The sequence below is a fragment of the Polypterus senegalus genome, chromosome 16, assembly GCF_016835505.1.
Source record: "Polypterus senegalus isolate Bchr_013 chromosome 16, ASM1683550v1, whole genome shotgun sequence".
NCBI classification, from domain to species: Eukaryota; Metazoa; Chordata; class Cladistia; order Polypteriformes; family Polypteridae; genus Polypterus; species Polypterus senegalus.
In genome coordinates, this window is record NC_053169.1 from 84,384,281 (window position 1) to 84,411,992 (window position 27,712).

The window sequence follows — 27,712 nt, forward strand, 5'->3', positions numbered from 1 at the left end:
GCACGGTTCAGTACAGCTCACCTTGGTTCGGCTCAGTTCGGCTCAGTTTGCGTTTCGACTGCAGTTTAGTTCCGCTTTAGAGTGGGCGGGATTATTCACGTGTCGTTATAGTTGCGCCGCCTCTACTGCCGTGACACTGTGGAACTTTTACAACAACACGCAGACAACGACAACACTTTAGCTCGACGACGCACAAGGGTAAGCATCTAAAAAAAAGCACATCACTAGCTAACTTTTATCACTGTTGCAAAGCATAAAATGAACTTAACTGCCAGTGTAACATTAAAATGCTGATTCTGTATATTACAGATCTTTCACATTTTGCAAAAAAGTCGCCGCAACAGACCATCTGTTTAGACATTTAACCGTGCTTCAGAGTGGTGGGATGTGATTGTTCCCGGTTTTACAAACGCTCAGTGGCTGGAGGACTTTCGAATGTCTGAAGAAACATTCATCCACTTATGCAACAAACTGCATCCAGCGATGAAGAGACGGGACACAAACTTCCGTGTGTGTGTACCTTTAAAGAAAAGAATAGCCAGTGACGCAGTAATGACGATTTTCTCCAGCCAATCAGTGACCAGCAGAGTTTACACGTCACGTTTTGGTAACGGTTCGGCGCACTTGGAACCTCGGCTGAGGTGGTACTAAAAAAAGGACCAGGTACTGTTCCCAGTGGAAAACCCCCCAAAAGTGAGCTGAACTGAACCGTGTCGTGCCGTACTATGCAGTGGAAAAGCGCCATTATACAGCCATTAGTCTTCTTGGGAAAGATGTAACAAGTTTTTCACACCTGGATTTGGGGATCCTCTGCCATTCCTCCTTGCAGATCCTCTCTAGTTCTGTCAGTTTGGATGGTAAATGTTGGTGGACAGCCATTTTTAGGTCTCTCCAGAGATGCTCAATCTCCACACACTGAGTCCCCACAGTGAAGCATGGCGGTGGCAGCATCATGCTGTGGGGGTGTTTTTCAGCTGCAGGGACAGGACGGCTGGTTGCAATCGAGGGAAAGATGAATGCGGCCAAGTACAGGGATATCCTGGACAAAAACCTTCTCCAGAGTGCTAAGGACCGAAGATTTACCTTCCAACAAGACAATGACCCTAAGCACACGGCTAAAATAATGAAGGAGTGGCTTCACAACAACTCTGTGACTGTTCTTGAATGGCCCAGCCAGAGCCCTGACTTAAACCCAATTGAGCATCTCTGGAGAGACCTAAAAATGGCTGTCCACCAACGTTTACCATCCAACCTGACAGAACTGGAGAGGATCTGCAAGGAGGAATGGCAGAGGATCCCCAAATCCAGGTGTGAAAAGCTTGTTGCATCTTTCCCAAGAAGACTCATGGCTGTATTAGCTCAAAAGGGGGCTTCTACTAAATACTGAGCAAAGGGTCTGAATACTTAGGACCAGGTGATATTTCAGGTTTTCTTTTTTAATAAATCTGCAACAATTTCAAAAATAATTTTTTTTTGTCTGTCAATATGGGGTGCTGTGTGTACATTAATGAGGGAAAAAAAATTTAAATGATTTTAGCAAATGGCTGCAATATAACAAAGACTGAAAAATTGAAGGGGATCGGAATACTTTCCGTACCCACTGTATATTTGCTTCATCAGCTGGTTAAAAATATTGCTGAAGAGAAATATTTAAGAGAAGAGTCAAATTAATTCAAATTTCAAATGTTAGAAACGCATGGAGCTTCAGTTTTCCAAACCTGTCCCTCCTTTATTTTGTATTATTTCTAGCACTAATGGCGATTTTTATTGTTTTCTGTGATGTATTTGCATGTCCAATTTGTCTGAGAGGCACTGACATTTTGTATTTTGTTTCTAATGGATGCTGCCATATTGTTGACGACTCTCCACAGCCAAAGTTCACTTCCGCTTCACCAAAAATTTAGCATAAAAACTGTGTTCTGCAAAACACATTTGCTCATACAGTTTATTATAATATCATCCTTATTCTCTTCATGTGCAAAAGCACAGCACAGTTTATTATGGGGCAGAGCTTACAAAAGAGGGCTATAGAACATATAACCTGCAAGTACTTCCCTTCCCAGCTGCTATAATCCTTTAGCCTGGGTATGTGGCTGCCAGCGGTCAGCTTATGGAGTTGGGGAAACTAAGGGAAGATGGTGTTACACCTGGTGTTACCTTGGCACCTAAGTGAGTAGTGCGTCAGCTAGGCGCTGTAGTGATATTGTGTGGAGCCACCTTGACGTTCTGAGCGAGGCAAGAGGGCAGTGGAGGAAAGCGACCAGCAGTTCCGGCTGTGGAAAAACCCTTATGGGGCAAAGTCCCGCACTTTCCAACCCAAACCTACAAACATTTGCTTTAGTGAGTTTTGTGTTTTGGAAGTTTAGAAATCACATGCAAAACAAAGTTTAGTGTTTCGTAAAAATGTTTGCAAAATGAATAGCTCATCATTATTGATGACAGTGACATCCATTGCTATGCACATGGTGTGACAGTGACACAGTGTGTGACATCATCACAAGGGCATTATAAATAATGGCAGCAGACATCGGAGATTTGCATAAAATCAAAACAAAAACCCCACGATTGCCAAGTATGGCAGTACTTTGAAAAACAAAGAATTATTTAGGGTTTATTTGATATGACTTTAGGAATGAACTTAGACTATGAATACTGTCTAGCATTTTTTATCCTTTTTAATGTCCATACAGAAGGAGAAGAAGAGTGGGGAGATGTGTCCGGAAGCAGGAAGAGAGGAGAAATGTAGAGAGAGTGGAACTGAGGGTAGGAACTTTGAATGTTGGCAGTATGACTGGTAAGGGGAGAGAGTTAACAGATATGATGGAGAGAAGGAAGGGTGATATATTGTGCGTGCAAGAGACTAAATGGAAGGGGAGTAAGGCCAGGTGGATCGGAGGTGAATTCAAATTGTTCTATCATGGTGTGGATGGGAGGAGAAATGGGATAGTGGTTATCCTGAAGGAACAGTACGTCAAGAGTGTTTTGGAGGTGAAAAGAGTGTCTGACAGAGTAATTATGAAGCTGGAAAGTAGAGGTGTGATGATGAATGTTGTTAGTGCATATGCACCGCAAGTTGGGTGTGCAGTGGGTGAGAAAGAAGATTTTTGGAGTGAGTTGGATGAAGTGATGAACAGTGTGCCCAAGAGACAGAAAGTGGAGATTGGGGCAGATTTCAATGGACATGTTGGTGAAGGGAACAGTGGAGATGAGGAGGTGATGGGTAGGTATGGTGTCAAGGAGAGGAATGAAGAAGGTCAGAGGATAGTGGATTTTGCCAAAAGGATGGACATGGCTGTGGTGAATACATATTTTAAGAAGAGGGAGGAACATAGGGTTACGTACAAGAGTGGAGGAAGATGTACAGAGGTAGATTACATCCTATGCAGAAGAGTTTATTGGAGATTGAATTCTGCAAAGTGGTGACAGGGGAAAGTGTAGTTAAGCAGCATAGGATGGTGGTCTGTAGGATGACGTTGGAGATGAAGAAGAGGAAGAGAGGAGGGCAAAGCCAAAGATCAAATGGTGGAAGTTGAAAAAGAAGACTGCAAGGTTGAGTTTTGGGAGAAGGTGAGACAGGCACTGGGTGGCAGTGAAGAGTTACCAGACAGCTGGGAAACTACAGCAGATGTAGTAAGGGTGACAGCAAGAAGGGTGCTTGGTGTGACATCTGGACAGAGGAAGGAGGAAAAGGAAACCTGGTGGTGGAATGAGGAAATACAGGAGAGTATACAGAGGAAGAGGATGGCAAAGAAGAAGTGGGATAGTCAGAGAGATGCAGAAAGTAGACAAGAGTACAAGGAGATAAGGCGTAAGGTAAAGAGAGAGGTTAAAGGCGCAAGGCTAAAGAAAAGGCGTATGATGAGTTGTATGAGAGGTTGGACACTAAGGAGGGAGAACAGGACCGGTGGGTTAGACAGAGGGACCGAGCTGGGAAAGATGTGCAGCAGGTAAAGGTGATAAATGATAAAGATGGAAATGTACTCACAAGCGAGGAGAGTGTGTTGAGCAGATGGAAAGAGTACTTTGAGAGGCTGATGAATGAAGAGAACGAGAGAGAGAGAGAGGTTGGATGATGTGGAGATAGTGAATCAGGAAGTGCAATGATTAGCAAGGAGGAAGTAAGGACAGCCATGAAGAGGATGAAAAATGGAAAGGCCATTGGTCCAGATGACATACCTGTGGAAGCATGGAGGTGTTTAGGAGAGATGGCAGTGGAGTTTTTAACCAGATTGTTTAATGGAATCTTGGAAAGTGAGAGGATGCCTGAGGAGCGGAGAAGAAGTGTACTGGTGCTTATATTTAAGAATAAGGGGGATTTGCAGGACTGTAATAACTACAGGGGAATAAAATTGATGAGCCACAGCATGAAGTTATGGGAAAGAGTAGTGGAAGCTAGGTTAAGAAGTGAGGTGATGATTAGTGAGCAGCAGTATGGTTTCATGCCAAGAAAGAGCACCACAGATGCAATGTTTGCTCTGAGGATGTTGATGGAGAAGTTTAGAGAAGGCCAGAAGGAGTTGCATTGTGTCTTTGTGGACCTGGAGAAAGCATATGACAGGGTGCCTCGAGAGGAGTTGTGGTATTGTATGAGGAAGTCGGGAGTGGCAGACAAGTACGTAAGAGTTGTACAGGATATGTAAGATAGAAGTGTGACCGTGGTGAGGTCTGCGGTAGGAGTGACGGATGCATTCAATGTGGAGGTGGGATTACATCAGGGATCGGCTCTGAGCCCTTTCTTATTTGCAATGGTGATGGACAGGTTGACAGACGAGATTAGACAGGAGTCCCCGTGGACTATGATGTTTGCTGATGACATTGTGATCTGTAGCGATAGTAGGGAGCAGGTTGAGGAGACCCTGGAGAGGTGGAGATATGCTCTAGAGAGGAGAGGAATGAAGGTCAGTAGGAACAAGACAGAATACATGTGTGTAAATGAGAGGGAGGTCAGTGGAATGGTGAGGATGCAGTTAGTGTTGGCGAAGGTGGATGAGTTTAAATACTTGGGATCAACAGTACAGATTAATGGGGATTGTGGAAGAGAGGTGGAAAAGAGAGTGCAGGCAGGGTGGAATGGGTGGAGAAGAGTGTCAGGAGTGATTTGTGACAGACGGTTATCAGCAAGAGTGAAAGGGAAGGTCTACAGGACGGTAGTGAGAACAGCTATGTTATATGGGTTGGAGACGGTGGCACTGACCAGAAAGCAGGAGACAGAGCTGGAGGTGGCAGAGTTAAAGATGCTAAGATTTGCATTGGGTGTGACGAGGATGGATAGGATTATAAATGAGTACATTAGAGGGTCAGCTCAAGTTGGAAGGTTGGGAGACAAAGTCAGAGAGGCGAGATTGCATTGGTTTGGACATGTGCAGAGGAGAGATGCTGGGGATATTGGGAGAAGGATGCTAAGGATAGAGCTGCCAGGGAAGAGGAAAAGAGGAAGGTCTAAGAGAAGGTTTATAGATGTGGTGAGAGAGGACATGCAGGTGATTGGTGTTACAGAGCAAGATGACGAGAACAGGAAGATATGGAAGAAGATGATCCGCTGTGGCGACCCCTAACGGGAGCAGCTGAAAGAAGAAGAAGAATGTCCATACAGAAGCCTAGTTTTTTACTTACCATTTCTTCTAATATCACTAAAATCATACTTCATTTCTCTGTAGTCTGTTTCAAATTTGTTGATATTTTAACAACTGACCAAAAAAGGTACAACGGTCCTAGTCACCAGCCTGCAGGTCCACGGGGTCCCCAGTGTGGTATTATATCTCCAAGGACTTCACTGTAGACATGCTAGTCAACTATAGATTGCACTGCTGGTCTGGTTGTTGTGGGAAAGAATTCTGTGACCCTGAAAATGTTACCACTTTGAAGAAAATATTAATATTTCTGTGGAGAGTGATATCCTGCCCTTGATCTTGGTCCATGCTTCATTACCTGTCTTTGAGAGTTTTCTATTAGTCGCTTTTGGAGATGTCATTCACAAACCAGTAACCAGACAGAACAAGTCGATCAGCTCTCCAGAGGTCTATTTGTGTTAATCACATGCCTATCTTTCAAGATGGTTGGTGTAATATCTCATACTGAACTTAATATTTTTAGAATGTGCTCAGGAATTTCTCCAGTGAGATTTCACCATTAAGGCACATTTATGGGTATTGAACAGCCACTCTTTCCTTGATCTCCACGGTCTCTGGTGTTCTACAGTAAACGCTTTAGTTGCTTCAAATCCATTTGAGCTAAGCCATGAGGTGAAACTGTTACTACCCATTTTAAATGCTTATGTCACCACAATCTCACATTTTTGTGTCTGCACATCTCTATGTCCTGCTGGAAACTAGCATCTATTTTTTCATTGTTTCATTGACAGCTGTGTGTTATTGATACTTGCCGCTTGACTTTGTTTCTCATAATCTGTCCATGTTTCACTGCTAAAAGGTAGTAATTTTGTGGTTTTGGTCTCGACCCATTAATAGGGGAATGGCACTGGTGCCAACACAGATTGGTAATAATTAGTTGCCATGTAATGTCTGATTTGGTGGGAGGGATGCTACTTGTTAGGAACTTTCCTTTCATTTAGTTTCATTTTTTTGAGTTTTTTTGTTGCTGCATGATGTCTGCACCTCACTATTTTTTCATGGATGCTGCCATTTTTTATGTCCAGTTGCCGTGAAGTTGTGTGGAATTCACATGCCATGTGACCCATGACAACATGGCAACTATGAGCTGTATATCTTCCATAAATGCTTGGACAAGAAGGCAATCAGAAAAGTTAAACATTTTACTTTTTAGTTAACTGATTGTGCACAAAATAAATATGCAATGTTTTGCTTTAGAGAAAAACAATAATCGGTTTTGTGCGCAGGGATCTAATTTGTGATGGTACTAAGCAGTCTTTTGACTGACCTGAAACACAAAACAAAAATCAGAGTTGAGTTCTGAACCAGAAAAACACCAAAGAATGATCTTTTATCACAGTTTGTTTTGAAGGATTAACATTCTGGTGCATTTACGGTGGTGTGGCCATCACACGCAACATGTCGTCAAAATCATGTGACAAGCAACGGAGGTTTTATTTTTGGGCAGATTGAAACAAATCATTTGGATGTGAGTGTCAGTAGGCTTTGTGCCGTAGGAACCAAGTTCCCTAAACTTTTCTATAACATTTCTGATGTTTCTGATCATAAAATAGGTCATTATGATAGCAGTTGAAGAGAGGAATTCATAATGACCGTATATGCTCATGGATAAGTTCTCCTGCATATAAGTCGGGGCTTGATTTTACCATATAATTTCTGGTATTTTATAATGTCAGTCATAATAAGTCAAATGCAGAAAACTTACATTAATGGTCCAAGAGATTACGATCTGCTAACGCCCACCTGAAAAAGTAACCACGGAGCACACTGCCTTTTTTTTTCTACGTATTGTACCTGTGTGACCACACAGTAAAACCTGAACTATTCCGAAGCAACGTTTGTACAGTTTTGTGTTTTTTGCATCTTACACCCTCATACACCTTTATCATAAGAGCATCCCTTATCTACGATGGAGCGTTCGAGCAAAGGAAATCTGAAGCTGGTTTTAATTAAAAGTCATTGAAGTGGTGAAAGAAATTGGTAACTGTGCTGCTGCAACAAAATTCAATGTGTCTGAGAAACTGGTGTGAGACTGGAGGAGGCAAGAAGATGTAAAAAAAAAAAATTAAGTGTCGTATTTTTGAATGGGCGTATAAGTCGGGGTCTGATTTTATGATCAATTTTTCGACTTGTATGTGAGTATATACGGTAATAGCAGAATTACTGTATTTGAGGGTTCCTCTAGAGTGCCTCTTTCTCTTGCATGATCTGGCTCAGAAACTAATCAGCACACTGTCATCTCGTAACAGGCTTACGAGTTTGGTATTTTTCTGTCCAGTCGTTTTAGCTCTAGATTGTCCACATTGACACACAAACACACACAGACAGATATCAATGTTTCAGTATCAGGGGACCCTAAAACGTAAATCGTTGTGATCCATCAAAAACCGGAGATCGACATTTTTGACGTATCTAATGCTTTCACTCCTCCCCCACAGATGATAGGTTATGGTGGGTGAGGACGCAATCCAAAAAAGCAAATTGTTGTGAGAGGTTATCTAACCGGGAGATGAAGGCATTAAAAAGCAACATGAAAACAGAATCAGAGCAGTTAAAGAGAGAAAAGGAAGTTTAAAACCAAATCGATCCTGATCCCAACTACAATTTGTTTTTTTTAAGCAAGAAGCTTTTTTAGATGCGTCTTTGACTCACGCTATGATCCTTGAAGGTGCTGGATGCTGCTATTTTATATAGAGACTCAATGACATCATGTGCTGCATAACTTGCAGTCATGTAATGGCAATGGAATCCACCTCTAGGAATCTAAGATTGAGGCATAAACCAGATGTTAAATATTGTATTTGTAAAGCACATAAAAATAATACTGCCAACTTGTATTCAAAACTAAAATAAAATGTGACTTAGAATTGTAACCGCAAACAACATGACATCAACTGCAACAAACCATGCTCAAGATAGAGGTGACTGCAGAGGTCCGAACACAAAACGGACTGTCAATTACACTACCAGAAGTAAAGGTAAACATATCAAAACCAACGCCAGACAGAGTCTAATTGTTCTGCCATCTTGAAGGCAGATGTATTGCTAACAGCCAGGGCATAGACATTTAAACGAAGACAAGAAGTCAAAACAGGAGATTCAGTCCTAAATGGAATTCCAAAACCTGAATTCAAAGACAAAAATGACACATTCTCACATGAAGACACACTAATACAAACGTTTTGTTTTGAAAAATCGGTAAACTTGGATGATGTTTGAAAGAATCGTGTCAATGACTTCACATCCTGTGCTTTCCTAGTCCACTCTGGGAAACAAAACCATAACAGCTGTAAATGAAACAGTTCACTTAATGACGGCGCCCTTGAAAAATAACCGTGGCACCCTGTTAAAACTCAAAACTTTTTAAACATTTTCAAATTGCATTCAAATCATTTTGTAAATGTTGAACATGAATTCAACACATCAGAAAAAATGCCACCGGAAACAAGAAGGGCATTGATAGACATTTAGGGCAAGGTCAGAACAAAATTCAAAGGAGTGCAAATCATAACACTAGATGTGTTTGTAACAAAATTACCTGTTTGCATTGAACAAGTGTGTGAACTTATAGAGATGAATAGGAAAGACTTACTAAAGAACCAACTTGATTAGAGAATCGCATCATGGTTTAAAAGTGTGTAGCGGTCCGGTGCTACGTTAAGGAGACGGTGATTCATTTATTTTTTTTGGTGGAGAATCCAGGGACGCACCCAGCCTTGGACCGACACACACACACTCACAACCAGTGACAAAAAAAAATACTGGTAATAAAACAATTAAAGAATGAATTAAACACTAGTAAACGAAATATAACTACAATAATCCTACCCCAGCCCCTTTATAGCGATGTACAATAAACACAAACCACAACAATAAACACTCACTATGAAGTCCATAGAAAATGGCAACAGATGAAATGCAATAATGGAGGTAGATAGTCCAGAGATCAACACGTTAAATGGGAATGTAAAGATAGTCCTACCGGTATTTCCTGATGAGATGAAGACGGGTGAATGGGATCAGGAATGCTCCTTTCTTCACTGGATTAGTCAAATCCTTGGACAGTCGCATGTGCAGGAAGACACCAGACAGACCATAGCCCAAAACAAGACACGATCCAGGACAAAACAAGAATCCATAGGTTTCAGAACGGAAGATAGACAGACCGAAACATAAAATACTTCTCCCCTTTTTGTATCACTGGCACTCTTTTAAATGTCATGCTGGCCTCCTTGTACCCAACAGCCCCGGCACCCTAAGTAGATGACCAATAAGGGCCACCACAGGGACTGCTGGGAGTTGCATTTTCAATCAACTATAGCACTGCTACAAGTGTAGTGACATTGGATTTACAACTTTTAGTTTGTGCTTTGGCTAACTGAATCTCTATTTTACTGACTATTCTCCTACTTCGCGCCTTGTTTCTGTGTCTCTGTCACCTGTTTGTCTGCTCTGTCTCACAATCCAATAACAGAACAATGCTTCGACAGTTTCTTAGACGACTTCTTGACGTTTCTAAATATTTAGAGTCTCATAGAGGACACCTCAGGGCAAAGTGGTCCCTTTGAGTTTGCAGGACTCAAAAACGTCCTCTGGCACATTTTGATCTTGTCACTGTTCTAAAGTTCATCATTCACTGGTCATTTTGTTTATCCTGTTCCTGCAAAATTCATTTTTATATGGACATAATAATTTGCATTTTCCCCATTTGCTTGTTAAGATCTGTAGTTATTTTTACTAAAAAAAACTTTGTGATATAAGCTGCTCTTTCCTTGCAGTTATTGTCCTTTGACATTATTTGGATACAATGAAGGAAGTAAATGTTGCCAACAATTTGAATTACGAACAATCCACCCATCCATCCATCCACTCATTTTCTAAACCCAGAGCAGCTGTGACAGAGCTAAAAAGTCTTTGTAAATTTCTTATAGCACATCCCACGCTGCACTGTTTTTTTGTTTTCTGGCACTTTTACACCAGTTATATGTGGAGGTGTGCATTGTGTTAACATTCTTCAGAATATTTATATTAATTGCAGCTTTCTTTTTTCTTTCAGGTTGCTGTGAAAATAATAGACAAAACACAACTGAACCCAACCAGTCTACAAAAGGTAAGGCCTACATTCCAGTGCTTCCTTTGTTAGCTGGTCTAAGGGCTTTGCTATTGCAGAACCTGAAACAGAATGGCAACAAACGGGCCATGGGCCCAACGAAGCCCATGGCAAGAGAAACACCAGCACGTGTAACCAATAAGCACCTCTCCTCGTCAGTGGCGAGTGACCTCGAGACACATTGGGTGTCCTGATGGTAAATGTGACGCTGAAGAGCAGCGTTTCTCAACCACTGGCTCATGACCCGCTTTTGGGGTGCAGGCTATCGCCATTGGGTCACGTGTTGCCATTACTAAGTGCCCAAGTTGGTCACGGTGGTTCAAGTCGAGCGTTTGAAGGTGGAAGCACTTGCATTCGTGCTCGTTTTACCAAGGTGAACTCTTGTTTTACGAAGGGGCACTCACAACCTCCCCACCCCACCCTGCTGGAAGGTAAGGAATAAACTTAAGAAGGGAAAAATGGGTCATGGCAGAAAAAAAGAGTGAAAAAAACGGCTATAGAAAGCAGGCAGGAGAGCTCTAGATAGATAGATAGACACTTTATTAATCCCAAGGAGAAATTCACATAGTCCAGCAGCAGCACACTGATAAAGAACAATATTAAATTAAAAAGTGATAACAATGAAGGTATAAAAGACAGACAATAACTTTGTATAACGTTTACCCCCCTGGGTGGAATTGAAGAGTCGCATAGTGTGGGGTCTCCTCAGTCTGTCAGTGGAGCAGGATGGTGACAGCAGTCTGTCGCTGAAGCTGCTCCTCTGTCTGGAGATGATCCTGTTCAGTGGATGCAGTGGATTCTCCATGATTGACAGGAGTCTGCTCAGCGCCCGTCGCTCTGCCATGGATGTCAAACTCTCCAGCTCCGTGCCTACAATAGAGCCTGCCTTCCTCACCAGTTTGCCCAGGCGTGAGGCGTCCCTCTTCTTTATGCTGCCTCTCCAGCACACCACCGCATAGAAGAGTGCGCTCGCCACAACCATCTGATAGAACATCTGCAGCATCTTACTGCAGATGTTGAAGGATGCCAGCCTTCTAAGGAAGTATAGTCGGCTCTGTCCTTTCTTACACAGAGCATCAGTATTGGCAGTCCAGTCCAATTTATCATCCAGCTGCACTCCCAGGTATTTATAAGTCTGCACCCTCTGCACAGTCACCTCTGATAATCACGGGGTCCATGAGGGACCTGGGCCTCCTAAAATCCACCACCAGCTCCTTGGTTTTGCTGGTGTTCAGGTGTAAGTGGTTTGAGTCTCACCATTTAACAAAGACCTTGATTAGGTTCCTATACTACTCCTCCTGCCCACTCCTGTTGCAGCCCACCATAGCAGTGTCATCAGCGAACTTTTGCACATGGCAGTGGATGAGCACATGCAGGGAAGAATTTCAGTGTCCTCTGTACACATGTCAGTATCGGCACTAGTATGACTTCTTCTGCTGTTACTACTACCATTACAAGGCAATGAATCACACCATTTCAGAGACTTTCCAAAAGGAGTTGACTTCAGTGCTCCCTATGACCATCAAAATCTGCTAACTTTACAGGCCTGACATGACTAATGACCCCACACACCCATAAAGCATGAAATCCGTACTAACCCCTAGTTTCTCTTCTGTTCTCTTTCCTGTTTTCTGTGGTGTCGATCTGTGCCACCACCACCTGATCAAAGCAGCATGCTGTCCCTACATTGATGGATTGAAGGCCAGAGGTCCACATGACCATCATCATCAAGTTCTTCCATGTGAAGTCTGAAAACCAGAAGGACTGATTGAGGTCATTTATTTTAGGTAGAATGCCTAGAGGCGGCTGGGCGTTCTTGTGGCCTTGGAACCCCTGCAGCCCCCTGCAACCACCTGGAGTTTTTTTTTTCTGTCCTCCCTGGCCATTGGACCTTACTTTTATTCTGATTAATTAGTTAATTAGCATTGCTTAATTTTATTTTAATATATTTTGTCTTTTTTTCCTCTTTCTTCATCCAGTAAAGCACTTTGAGCTACATCATTTATATGAAAAGCTGCTATAGTAATAAATTTTGTTGTTGTTGTTGGAAAGCACTATGGTGCTGTTGACCCTGACTTTCAAAAAGCTTTTTACTGAGATGCCCTGTCAAAGCAAGTTACACTCTCAGGGACCCACTGCACCTCGGGATTGCCAGGTGAGCATCACAACATACAACCACTCAGTTTCAGTTTCCGACTTAGAAATCTGTTTCCTCGGTAATCGATCCTGGAGTGACTTCTCTTCCCGATTACATGAACAATTTAGATGAGAAAGTGACAATTACATTCTTTAAATGTGCCTGATGATACATGACATATTTTTCACAGATAGTCCAGCATGGGGTCCTACCTGAAATGATTCTTTTGTTTTCAAACAAATACTGCATGGGCCTAAAGTTGTTGCTGAAATTACAATAAAAATATGCCAAATGGTTTACTGATATTCTGTTCTGAAAATGAGGCTGAAATTGAAAATGTGACATTGTAGTCCCTAATTTCCACATTTGGTTTCACTAAAAGACGCACAGCACGACAGCCCACAGCATTTGCTGCATGTACTCATAAGAAAGCACACAGTGTCTTGTAAGTTATTTGTCAGTTTTACTTTTATGTTTTAAAAGTGTGAAATCCTGAAGAATGTCCATGCTTTATCCTCCGTCTAGCCCTCTGACCATCAGATTCCGGACTTTCCACCATTTTACACTGTGGCAATTGGTCACATTAATGGTGGCTTAACTGCACAGCGTATGTGGGGAGTAAATCCTCCACTTGTGTTATCTTTCATTTAATTTCATTTTAACAGGACAGCACAGAGGCCATGTGGTTGGCATGGCTGCCTCAAGGTTGCAGTGTCCTGTGGTTGAACCCCTGCACCTGGCCATTGACTGTGTACTCGGCACAGATGTTTGCCCAACCACTTTCCTCTTGTGCCCCTAAAGACGTGTTGTTAGATTGTTCTGTTTTCATCAAAATTGTCTGAATGTTGAATTATGAAACAAACGGTGTGGGGGTCATGAAAGGCTGTCCCCACCCTTTTTTACTTCTAGAGGCCATAGCACAAGGCAGACATACCCAGGACTGGAAAAAGTCCAGAGAAATGCCGGGATGGCACAAAGAATGAAGGATTTGAATCTTTTCATTTTATATGAATGGAATTTAAGAGGTGAGGAAATGCAAAGCTTTAAAATTAGGGTGGGTGCTAGCTCTTATTTAACACCCTGTAGTAGAGGCGGAAGTTGCTTTTGGGTAAGCTCTGTACAAATGACAACACGTTGATGCATTGGCAAGTGCTGCTGCCTCACAGGTCTGGATTCGAAGTGTGGAGTTGCACATTCTCACATTGTCTGCGTTAGATCTTCAGGGTTTCCTCCACAACCAAAATGACACGTCCGTTACAGTGAGGGTCAAGTGGCCAGGCGTAAGATTGACTGGGCAATGCAATAGACTGGCACCCAGTGCAGCACTGCATCCAGCCATCTGACCAGCACTGCTCGGATGGGCTCCAACACCCCTGAGACCTGGTAGTGGACTAAGCAAGTCTGAGAATGTTATGTTAGAAAATATGTCTTCTCATAAGAAAATATGTCTTCTCATAACTAGCTAAATACATGGAGCAGGTTGCTTAGCAGTATAGCGCCTTGGAGGATCTTACTGAGACTTGGATACACCAGGTGACTTTTAATTAATGTTCTGCGTGAGGCTGAATGGCCTTTTCCAAACCTCATTTGTGTTCAAATCCACAGGAATCGATAACCAGCATGCTTTTCTCCATGTGCATTCCATTTTCTGAAAGTGATTGGCCCTTTGTTCAGATGATCCCGATCACTCTTTAAAGTACAGAGTGAAAATCTGCCTACGCCTCAGATTGTGCTTTAAAGCAGCTACAGCATGCTAGAAGTGAAGTTACAGTATATCTGCTATCAAAACGAGTATGAAGGACAGCCGGGCAGGCGCTCTGGCTAGGAGGCACGTTTTATGGGCCCTGTGCCAGTGGTGGTGTTCATCCAACATGTCAGTGGAATACAGACTGGGCTAACAGGGGACTCTAAGTGCCCCGCAGTTGGTTGCCAACTGGTCTGGAATACTAGGATGGATCATGGCCTCCCAGAACCCTAAATTTGGTTTACGTGAGCACGAAAATTGATGGATTGGTGTCTTGTGGTAGTGAAAGACACAGTATGAAGTAGAAAAAAAATTGGGAGCCGTTTTCCCTAGACTTACTCATATACTCGGATATGGGGATGGGTTTCTGAGGAGTAAACCATAAGATAATGATTATATTTTTATATTATGTACATTAAAGAACCATCAACAACAAATCAAATTAATAATATATTGAACAATTATTATAATTGTAAAGTTGACTAAATCGGACTCTGCAGCTGCATAAATAAAAGGTAAAGTAGCACTTACGGTTAACGGAAATAGCCCAAAAGTTGATCGAAATCTGTTTTGTACCTAATACTGTATGTAAAATTTGGTTGACCCAAGCGAAAGTGTACTCATATTATCGTGTTTACAAACACACACACAGACAGACATACAGACATCATTTAAAAAAATGATACATTTTGGACTCAGGGAGGTCTAAAACATTGAAATTCATCAAAATCTCGAAATGGAATCCAATACTTTCCCTATACGAGAAAGTAGTACTAGGGTGTTGTACCGTGTTAGCCATTATGAATGCAGAGAAGAGCCAAGCAAAATGACACCTTTAGATTACATCTTGCCTGAAGAAGGGGCCTGAGTTGCCTCGAAAGCTTGCATATTGTAATCTTTTTAGTTAGCCAATAAAAGGTGTCATTTTGCTTGGCTCTTCTCTATACGAGAAAGTAAAAAGGATCAGATGACTCCATTAAAGGCCTTGGGACACAAGCATTTAGGTGACTTTGCTTCTTTCAGATTCCTGTTTTTTATGATGATGATGCACTATACTGTATGTGTTGTTTTTTTTTTGACATTGATGAACACCAAAAAAAAAAAAGTTATTGTCCAAGTGAAAACAAATCTCTACAAAATGGTCTAAATTAACTACACATGTAAAAACACAAAATTACTGATCCCATAAACATTCAGACCCTTTAATATGACACAACCAAATCGTCACTGGGGTGGTCAATACTTTTAAGAAGTCACAGAATTACGAGTACTTCAACGGAGACAATCCCGTCTGTCATCAAGAGGCTGCAGTTGATAGCAGTATAGATGCCCCTTATCTGGAAGGCCCACCTTGTGGCGAGTCAGTTATGATGGCCTAGCCTACTTGTTGAAGACAAAGACCATTCCAGGCAACTCCATGAAAAGATAATTGAAAAGCACAACTCTGGGAATGGAGATAATAAAATATCTGAGTCACTGGATATCTATCCCTTGGAATTCTGTGAAATCAGTCTTTAGGAGGGTGGCACAGCCCTAAGTGTTGTAGAGCAGGCCATCCACAAAATCTGAGTGATCATGCAAGAAGATGACTAGTGAGCGAAGCCACCAAGAGACCTATGAGAACTCTAAAGGAGTTACAAGCTACAGAGGCTGAGATTGGAGAGACTAGGCAGACATCAACTGTTGCCCGGGTGCTTCACCAGTCACGGTTTTATGGGACAGTGGCAAAGAGAAACATACTTTTAAAAAAAATGTGCAAGAGTTGGCCAAGAGGAACATGGGAGGCACTAAAGTCATCTGGAAGAAGGATTTGTGGTCTGATTTTGGCATTGATTCATTTTGGGTAACGTTTGATGAGTGAGGGCCAAAATTATACCAGATGACACTAGAATGTTATATCATCAGGCAACAACTTTTTTGGACATTATATTTTGGTGAAATGAATGACACATTTTTAAGAAGACCTGCCTTCCGTTTAGCTACGTACACAATATGGCCAAAAGTATGTGGGGTGTTTCAGTGTTAACAGGTGCATAAAGATCACGCAACAAGCCATGCCATCTCATTTGACAGACATTAGCAGTAAAATGGGTCGTGCTGAAGAGCTCAGTGACTTTTAAATGTTGCACCGTCATGGAAGGTAAATTTGCCACAAGTCAGTACATGAAATTTCTGCTCTGCTAGGTCTGCCCTGGTCAACGACAAGTGCTGTTATTGTAAAGTGGAAGCGTCTGGGAGAGACAAAAGCTCAGTTATGAAGTGGTAGACTACATAGACTTACAGAGAGAGGCCACTGGGTGCTGAAGCGTATTATGTGTGCAAATCGCCAGTCCTCTGGTACATCAACTCTCCAATACTCTGCATTCTCAAACACACTTTTATCGTGTGGTTTAAGGTTGTTTCTTATGAGTTCTTGGTAATGAACTTTAACACAGTTATGTTTTTATTTTGTTTTTTTTTGACGACGTATTCATTGCCTGTTGAAATCCCCTCTTCTGAGGAGAAGGTTCATAATTTCTAAAGCTGTATATTTTCAATCAGTTCATTTATGATGTGCATCTGTAAAGTGCAGTGAAATGAAATGTTGGGTGTTATAAGACCAAATGTTTATTTTATGTTCTGCAATACAGGCTTTTTATAATATTTTACCTACACAGAGGAGTGAAAACGGACAGAGTAGTAGTGAGAGGAGTTTACTACAATGTCCTACATATTACAAACTAGCAAAATACCCGCGCTTCGCAGCGGAGAAGAAGTGTGTTAAAGAAGTTATGAAAAAGAAACATTTTAAAAATAACGTAACATTTGCTTTCTATTCGTTTGCATAAGCACAGTCCTTCACCAGCAATTATTTAATGTTAGCTCAGACCCGGCACTTAAAAGTTTCTGTCGCACTTTTGCTTAGTTTGTGCCAAACACTATTCTATTCCTGACCATCTCATTTTCGTTTGCATAAGCACAGTTCTTCACCAGCAATTTTAACTTAGTTATAAAGTGGACAAAAGTCTCGTTTATACCCCGTGTCCTCTCATTAAAGTCGTATCTCGCGAATATCGTATTTGTCGTAGGCATAACAAACGCCAGCGGCAGCGTGTCTATAAACTTAATTTAAACTTACGGTTTACACAGTGCTTTGTTTCCGCAGTAGCTGCACTTATGAATATGCTTGTATGCGTCACTCGCTTCAAATTCTTTGGCTGCCTTCTCAATTGTGTAATGTGTTTTTTGTTCAGCACTCTTTGGAGCTCTTGCTTGTTCTCTACGTACTGCGTTCACAGTCAGTTCACGTGAGCCGCTGTCTTGTGTAATCTTGCGATGTCTACAGCTTTATTTAATGTTAGCTAAGACCCGGCACTTAAAAGTTTCTCTTGCACTTTCGCTGAGTTTGTGCCGAACACTAGACCATCTCATCTTCATTTGCATAAGCACAGTCCTTCACCCGCAAATATTTACCTTATATGGGCAGGCGCTCAATTACGTGGGAGGCGTGATGATGCGGGACGCAACTCCGCCTCACACAGCGACCGAGCTGCAAGCTATGGCCATATATATGATCAAAAGTAGGTTCCAGTCATGAGCGTTACACGTAGAATTTTGAAATGAAACCTGCCTAACATTTGTAAGAAAGCTGTAAGGAATGAGCCTGCCAAATTTCAGCCTTCTGCTTACACGGGAAGTTGGAGAATTAGTGATGAGTGAGTGAGTGAGTGAGTGAGGGCTTTGCCTTTTATTAGTATAGATACAGGAAAATACAAACAAAGGATGGTTACTGAATAACAGATTAAGTAACAGGATGTGCCAGTGTTTGAGCGTGGGTTTTTTTAATTGTGTTAGCTTATTGCGAATAGGTAAAAGTGTACATGCCAGTTTTTCTGTGTCTTTTTGAAAATTCTTAATCTCAAGTAACAAATGTGTATTTGCATTAATCACCCGCTTGTAAGTGGTCTTTAGAAATAGCCCCTCTCTAAGAATCATGGTTTCATATCTTGTGATAATCTAATAAACTGTGATTTGTCTGTATGAATGCGCCAACGACGTAAGAATTGTGAAATGCACAACTTCTCTGCAAGAGTCTGAGGTTGATAACTGGAAGGTGGTAAAAAGGTGTTGGGGTCTGTAGGTTTATGGTATAGGAAAATGTAAACATATCTTCTATTTACCGTATATACTCACGTATAAGTTGGGTCTTGAAACCTGAAAAATCGAACATAAAATCAGACCCTGACTTATACGCCCGTTCAAGAATGCGACACTTAATTTTTTTTTTTTTTTTACATCCTCTTGCCTCCTTCAATCTCACATCAGTTTCTCAGACGCATTGGATTTTGTTGCAGCAGCGCAGTTACCAATTTCTTTTGCTACTTCAACGACGTTTCATTTAAAACCAGCTTCATATTTTCTTCTGATCTAACGCTCCATCGTAGATAAGGGATGCTCTTACGATAAAGGTGTATGAGGGTGTGGGATACAAAAAAAAACACAAATCAGTGCAAAACGTCACTTTGGAATAGTTTGGGTATTACCGTCTGGTCACATACTGTAGGCACAATACATAGAAAACAAAGTCCGTGTGCTCCGTGGTTACTCTCTCAGGTGGGCGTTAGCATATCATCATCTCTTGGACCAATAGCGTGAGTTTTACACATTTGACTTATAAAATACCAAATCAAGTCCCTGACTTATCCACGAGTATTTACGGTATTTAAACGAAGATCTGAAAATGTATTTTTTTGTCTATTATAATGCAGGATAGAATTGAAAATTAAGGGTAAGCAGGTATTTAAATATTTATGAAACTCCATTAGGGAGTCCATTTCTCTTGTCCAGATTAAAAATACGATCACTTTTGTATCTAAACCTTCGGCTCCACTGCTTTTTACCTTGCCATATGTGTATCGCCTTCCCGGTTTTTGATTTTTGCTGACCATTACACCTCGGTGCAGTTTTTTTGTCCCATCTCCTGATCCTTTCTTCTTTACTTACATTTGTGTTTGACAGATAAAACAGTGGGACGTCTTGTTTTACTTAAAATTGAGGAAAAAAATAAATTAATCAAAATCAATATTATTAAAAAGAAAATGTTGAAATCTGTGCAGTATCTGTATGTGTCCGGCCGATTCTAACTGATACACACAGGACCCTTGGTGCAGGCAGCAGCACAGTCGATTTCCTAAAAATCATGTATAACTGATTGATCTTGTGCTGGCAAACTGTAAAGAGTTCCTTGTGTTGCATTCTAGGTTACTGCTTACTGCGCTGTAATTGATGACTCATTTCGCTATGATGATAGGTTTATTGATTTTATGTGGGTAGTCGTACATTTTGCTGCAGAAAAAAGAAAAGAAATTGGCCCTCTTCTAAGTTGGATTAGTGTGTGTTTCAAAAACATCACACTTTAATAAATAAATAACGCCGCTGCTTGGAGATAAATATTAAATGCACAATTTCTAACAACGTTGCCTTAAGCATTCCGTTTGTGTATGGAGGCCTCCTGGTAGTTTGTTTTTTTTATTTAAAGGGGCAGGGTGGCACAAGGGTTGACCCTCCAACATTAAGGAGACAGCTGGTGGTCCCTCTGCGTTTCAGGGATTTTCTTTTCCTCCCACAAATGCAGACACGTGCGCCAGTGTTGGGTGCCTTGTGATGGATTGACGCCCTGTGTGTTGTTAGTGGTTCCTGCCTTGTGTCCAGTGCTGCAGGAGTAGACATCTGATTCCTGTCGGTGGGGTTCAGAAGGTGAATGATTGAAAGTGTAAATGTGTGTAGTGGCTTGGGAGGGATGGCCAGGTACCAAATGAAGAATAGTATGCACGTCATGCACCACCTTCTGACCAACAGTGTCTGGCGGCTGCAAACACCGTCCCAAACCTCACATTTTGCACCCGTTACTGATAACCCATAAGTACTTGTTTATAACTATCTTAATTCAGTTAAGCGCTGTAGGGTAATATTTCACCACTGCATCATTTGCCGTACTTGCCCGTCATCACCTGACAGGAGACGTGACGGTTTGAGCCTGCGTTTTTACTCTCCTCTTGCGCTGTATGTTCCTTTTTCGTCCTCTCATAGTCGGTGCTCTACTACAGTATATGCGCTTCTTTTTCTGTCTTCATTTGCTCAGAACGGTCTCCAACTTACTGGAGCATATCCCACTTTTCGTCTGCCACGAGAAGACCCTTCAGCTGTATTTGAATTGGATAAACTTTCAGGTCATATGTCTATAATGTCTCTATTAAATACATTTCGTTGGGCGATATTTTGTAGTCAGAGAATACATATTTGTTTATTTAGATAAAAAGTTTGAATTATTTAGAGTTATAATTTTGTTTTCTTGTCACCGTCTTGCTTTTCCCTGCGGGATGTGCCATTTGTAGTTTGTTGCCATGGCACTGTTAAGTTGGCACTTGTGATGGCATTACCGCAATACTTTATACTATATATAAGCCAACACAGCCGGGAGACTAAGGTCCAAGTACAGTGTACTGATATTCTTTAAACAGAAAAGACAATACTTTGTGTGCAAATTCTTATTGTTTCCGGTTATGACGTAGTGCAGTGTTGCTTCAACTTGCTTTACATATCGAGTTTTATCGTGTGCTCTCTTATTAACGTTTTATCTCCTGATTCTTTTCTTGCCCTTTTGTGTCTGGACCTTTACTTACCTCAGCAGTGACATTCATGAAGGAAAAGTCGCTGGAAAGGGGTGTGTGGCACTGCAAAAGGACGAAGGTCCTGGTGCTTCCTGTCTTGCTATATGGTTGCGAGACATGGACGCTATCCAGGGACCCAAGATGAAGACAGGACTCCTTTAGTACTGTGTCTCTTCAGTTGAGTACCGCTGGTTTGACTTTGTGTTGCTCACGGAGTCCCGAATGAGGCACATGACCTGCATTGTGAGGGAGAGTCAGTTACGGCACTACGGCCATGTGGCGCGATTCCCCGAGGGTGATCCGGCTCATAAGCGGCTGGACCAGGCCAAGGTGACGCCCACGTAACACCTGGCTGCGACAGATAGAGGGTCATTTCTGGAGGGTGGGACTGGACTGCCTGTCTGCCTAGGGGGTCACCAAACAGGATCCTGAGCTGTTTCATCGTGTTGTGGTTGCAGCAACGCAATGTGCCAATGCATGCTCACCAACCTGACCCTGACCTGACCTGGTCTGCCAAATGCCAGCTTCTAGCAGATGAAACATAAATGCTTGATATTTGAAACTTTGTACCACCATCTTACATTGGCAAGGCAAAACGACATAATATGTTATGTGACTTCAACATCACACTTCCACAGAATCCATCAGTACTGTATAATGTGTCATTGTGCAGTCCTGCTAACCAACATGAAAGTACGAAATAATGAGCCCTCGAGTGGTACGAGAAACGCACCACTCTGGCCCAATGGTTGTGAGTGCTGTACCATGCAAAAAAACGAGTCTTCTGATAAATGTAGTGCTTTCCAAACCAGTGAGCATAAGGGTACCCTCTGGTGTAACATCTGGGTTATGCCAACACTTATTAACCTGGTGCCCTGCTGATGTCTTCTGCATCTGATCCAGCCGTTGACATGTAAGGGCTTTCCATATATACTGTAGAGCTAATTGAGCTCACAGGTTGTTCAGTCAGGTTTTCCTTTGCCATGACTGTTGCCTTTGGCACATTAAACACATGGCTGTACAGAGTGACATGTCTCCAGGCTTGGATGGTGGAATGGACAGCCAACCCTACCAAGAAAAATATGCAAGTGCATTATGGCAAACCAACTTAACATTTAGTGACAGCTCAAAATGCCTTTTAAGAAGATACCTAACAATGAATGAGTGGGATGGCCAAAGGTAGTGCAGCTGGGACAGTCACACTGGGGTACATGGAGCTGAGGTCCACAGGCCTACGGAGAACATGAAGCAGGACCGGGCCAGGCGAGGAGCCAGACATCACCACTTCTAAACTTGTAGAGCAGGGATGGATGGCCCAGTCAGGTTTTTTAAGGTTGACACCAATCACTGATTTCATGTTACTTGATCAGCTGATTCTGATACCAATTCTGATGCATAACCAGATGTATAGAAGCCTTATGTTCTTTATTAAAGTATATTTTTACAATTAAACTATAGACCACAGGTGTTAACTGATTATTTCTTATTAATAAAATGAAATTCTGTAGCCTTATTGTTCAGTGAGTATAAAAATACTAAAATAAATAAACTTTCCTTAAAGTATATATGTACTTTAACTAATAATATGTGTACATTAATATGTACCCATAATACATATAGTATGAAAGAAAATAAAATGCTTCTCATTAATTAAAACTGTCATAGTTTAATTTTTTCTGCAATGTACCTATCTGAAGCTTATTTTTAAAAAAAGTAGTTTTCACCATTTCTCTCTCTCTATGTATGTATGTATGTATGTATGTATGTATGTATCTATATATATATATATATATATATATATATATTTATATATATATATATATATCCATCCATCCATCCATCCATCCACCCTCATCCGCTTATCCGAGGTCGGGTCACAGGGGCAGCAGCTTGAGCAGAGATGACCAGACTTCCCTCTCCTCAGCCAGTTCTTCCAGCTCTTCCGTATGAATCCCGAGGTATTCCCAGGCCAGCAGGGAGACATAGTCCCTCCAGCGTGTCCTGGGTCTTCCTCGGGGCCTCCTCCCGGTTAGACGTGCCCGTTACACCTCACCAGGGTGGCATCCAGGAGTCATTCTGACCAGATATCCGAGCCACCTCATCTGACTCCTCTCGATGCGGAGGAGCAGGAGTATATATATATATATATATATATATATATATATATATATATTTACTAGCTGTGTAACCCTGCGCTGTAAAATGCCTGGGCTCATAGAAACTATTCAAATCATCAGAAAACAAATTGAAATGCAGAGTCGGCGCTTTTGTTTTGTGGACGTGCTCACCCCCCCCGTGTCTATCAGTGGCTAAGCGATTTTCTCTCTCATTTCTCTTTCCTCGGCGGTTCCACTTTGGCAACAGAGTCCCTTTCTTTCAGTTTCATGCTGTGTCCTCGTACTTCTTTCTTCTTCTGACTCGTTGACTTGGGGCAGTCTTGCCAGCTCTTTGAGCTTCATGCTGTAGCCTCGCTCTTCGGGGCCGGACACACACACTTCCACGCATAGATGTTTATATATAAGATGTTTTTTTTTTTCACACAATTAATTAACATTGGCAATTAAACACTGTTTAAATGTAAATATATGTGCACGTGTAAGTTTTATTCATTTTAAATCATGAATTGCCCTACCGCTTTTTGCTGTTGAAATATCCATTTACTATATTTATCATTGGAAGAGTTCAATGGCAACATTTCCAGGTAGTGGATGTTCGTCAATCAGACCTCAATATTCAGAACTGCAGTAGACATATGGAAAGGGGAACGCTGGAGACGCCCTAATGGCGATACTTCTCAATGTACATTTGGTGTCTTATCGCCAAATCAATAAAGTCCTTAAGTTTGAGGGTTGCCTTTTTTTTTTTCCTAGAACATAGAAAACCAGATTATAAAAGAAGAATTGAAACTGAATTAATCAAATGAGAAACAGAATCCATAAGCCACACCACAAAAGAGGCTTGTCTGATGGCATCAGTCAAGCATAAAAATGGTAAATGTTGTGAAATCTGAGGAGAAGCAAATTGTATATAAAATTAAAAAATAAATAAATAAGATGTGTGTTCACAAATTAGTGAAAACCCCATTTTCTGCTTCTTTTCTTTCACTTCCAGATGCAGCTACTGTATTTCTCTCATAAATGTTTTCTTTCTACTTGTAAATACATTAGCTTCAGTAAGCATAAGTATTACATCATTTTGGGTTGTTTATACAATAAAAATATGTTTAATCTGTGATCAAAAGACAGTACAAGAAAAATCCCACGTGTGTGCACGCAGAGAAAAGTCATAACTCTTTTTTTGGAACAAAAGAATATTTTTGACATAAATCTCTGACATAGAGCGGCACGGTGGCGCAGTGGGTAGCGCTGCTGCCTCACAGTTAGGAGGCCCGGGTTCAGTGGAGTTTGCATGTTCTCCTCATGTCTGCGCGGGTTTTCTCCCACAGTCCAAAGACATTCAGGTCAGGTGATCCTAAATTGCCCCTAGTGTGTGTGGATGGGTGTGTGTGTGCCCTGCGGTGGACTGGCACCCCGCCTGGGGTTTGTTTCCTGCCTTGCGCCCTGTGTTGGCTGAGATTGGCTCCAGTGAACCACCTTCACCCTGTAAAGAGGAATATAGCGGGTTGGATGATGGATGGATCTCTGACATATTTGTTTTTAGGTTACTATGGAATACGGTTTGTGGCAAAATTAAATAAATAAAATGGCAATTATTAAATTAAAAAATACAACATTATACAGTGAGGATCATAAGTATTTGAACACCCTGCGATTTTGCAAGTTCTCCCACTTAGAAATCATGGAGGGGTCTGAAATTCACATTGTAGGTGCATTCCCACTGTGAGAGACAGTATGTAAAAAAAAAATTGAGGAAATCACATTGTATGATTTGTAAAGAATTTATTTGTATTGCACTGCTGCACATAAGTATTTGAACCCCTGGCAATCAGCAAGAATTTTGGCTCTCAAAGACCTGTTTGAGTCTGTTACTCTGCCTTTAAGAAGTCCACCTCTACTCCACCTAGTAATCTTAGTTAGTAGCACCTGTCTGAGCTCTTTAAAGACCCCTGTCCACCCCACAGTCAGTCAGACTCCAACTACTACCATGGGCAAGACCACAGAGCTGTCAAAAGACACCAGAGACAAAATTGTGGACCTCCACAAGGCTGGAAAGGGCTACAGGGCAATTGCCAAGCAGCTTGGTGAAAATAGACCTACTGTTGACTGTTGGAGCTATTGTCAGAAAATGGAAGAGGCTAAAGACGACTGTCAGTGTCCCTCGGACTGGGGCTCCATGCAAGATCTCACCTCGTGGGGTATCACAGATGATGAGAAAGGTGAGGAATCAGCCCAGAACTACACAGGAGGAGCTGGTCAATGACATGAAGAGAGCTGGGACCACAGTTTCAAAGGTCACTGTCGGTAGAACTCTATGCCGTCATGGTTTCAAATCACGCATTGCACGGAAGGTTCCCCTGCTCAAGTCATCACATCTGAAGTTTGCCAATGACCATCTGGATGATCCAGAGGAGCCATGGGAGAAAGTCATGTGGTCAGATGAGACCAAAATAGAACTTTTTGGTCTAAACTTCACTCGCCATGTTTGGAGGAAAAAGAAGGAGGAGTTGCATCCCAAGAACACCATCCCTACTGCGAAGCATGGAGGTGGAAACATCATGCTTTGGGCGTGCTTTTCTGCGAAGGGGACAGGACGACTGCACTGTATTAAGGAGAGGATGAATGGGGCCATGTATTGAGATTTTGAGCAACAACCTCCTTCCTTCAGTCAGAGCATTGAAGATGGGTCGTGGCTGGGTCTTCCAACATGATAATGACCCGAAGCACACAGCCAGGATAACCAAGGAGTGGCTCCGTAAGAAGCATATCAAGGTCGTGGAGTGGCCTACCCAGTCTCCAGACCTAATTCCATTTGAAAATCTTTGGAGGGAGCTGAAACTCCGTGTTGCTCAGCACCAGCCCCAGAACTTGACAGATTGAGAGGAGATCTGTGTGGAGGAGTGGGCCAAAATCCCTGTTGCAGTGTGTGCAAACCTGGTCAACAACTACGGGAAACGTTTGACCTCTGTAATTGCGAACAAAGGCTTCTGTACCAAATATTAACACTGATTTTCTCAGGGGTTCAAATACTTATGTGCAGCAGTGCAATACAAATAAATTCTGTACAAATCATACAATGTGGTTTCCTCAATTTTGTTTTTTTTACATTCTGTCTCTCACAGTGGGAATGCACCTACAATGTGAATTTCAGACCCCTCCATGATTTCTAAGTGGGAGAACTTGCAAAATCGCAGGGTGTTCAAATACTTATGTTCCTCACTGTATATAAATGAGTCAATAAATTATGAAAAGAAATTTAATTAATTAAATACGAACCTTCATATTATTATGAAATACAATGTCATCCTTTTATTTTTATTAAATAATCTTACCTTTGTAGTTTTTATCTGTTCCTAAAGATGGTTTTCCCTTAACGACGGGACTTTTCCGAACGGCTCTTGTCATGGTAATCTCGTCACCTGTTCATCACATTCCTCTTGGTTGATGCTTTGTCCGATTATGTTTTTCCCTGATGGTCAGCGGCAGGACACTAAAGAAGATGTGCAGACACTTCAGAGTTGAGGTAGTTAGTTTGTAGATGAAATCGAAAGAGATCATTTAACTAGCGATGCTATTTTTCAAAGTGACGATATATTGGAAACGCTTCGACGGAGAAGTGCCCTTCAAAAATTTTGACGTTGAAGATGTTGTCAGTAGTTTTAGACTGACTGAGCACAGTGTCTGCACAGAAGGTGACCGTGAAGAAATCACAAAGACATGCATTACTATTGAATGGCTGAAATTCCAGGTGACAAGCTTCCAGCCGCCTCGGCCACGGTATCAGTCGATTGCAGGCACACTCACTCCAAATCAAATTGAATGTTTCAAGCTAATATGACATAAAAGTGACCTAAATATTGAGGTTGCCAATCATTTCCAAATGCTGCCTAGGAGTAAACTTTCTACCCGAAAACGGAAACTGCTCTCACAGGATAATCCGTAATCTGTATTTATACAGGGCTGGGCAAATGTAGGTGTACAGTTTGTGTAGATAAAGTCATGCAGGTTATGATTATTACAATAGCTTTATTAACTCAGCAGAATGTCACAATGACACAGTGCACTTAATACAAGAATAAACTCTGTGTTTTGCATACCTACTTTTGCCCACCCCTGTATAATATTCATGAATCTGAATGTTTTCCAAGAATATTTTCTGCTACTGCAGACAAAATAGTGGGTTCCCTAAGTTATGAGTGGAGTCAGCCGCCATTAGCGGGGAGTGAAACAGGACTTTTTTTTTTTTTTTTTTTGAAAAGTTTTGCAAAGTCACATCTTGTCCGAAAAAGGGGCCCGAGTTGCCTTGAAAGCTTGCATATTGTAA

At 41.7% G+C, this 27,712-nt stretch overlaps 1 protein-coding gene across 7 annotated transcripts in view; it reads left to right on the top strand.

Moving 5' to 3' along the window:
• Window positions 1–27,712, top strand: part of mark1 (MAP/microtubule affinity-regulating kinase 1) — a 395,537-nt gene that overhangs the window by 189,362 nt on the left and 178,463 nt on the right. For all 7 annotated transcript variants that reach the window (XM_039738976.1, XM_039738974.1, XM_039738977.1 and 4 more), the window contains exon 3: window positions 10,687–10,740. In XM_039738976.1, coding sequence (XP_039594910.1) covers window positions 10,687–10,740 — 54 coding nt within the window. The remainder of the gene's footprint in view (window positions 1–10,686; window positions 10,741–27,712) is intronic.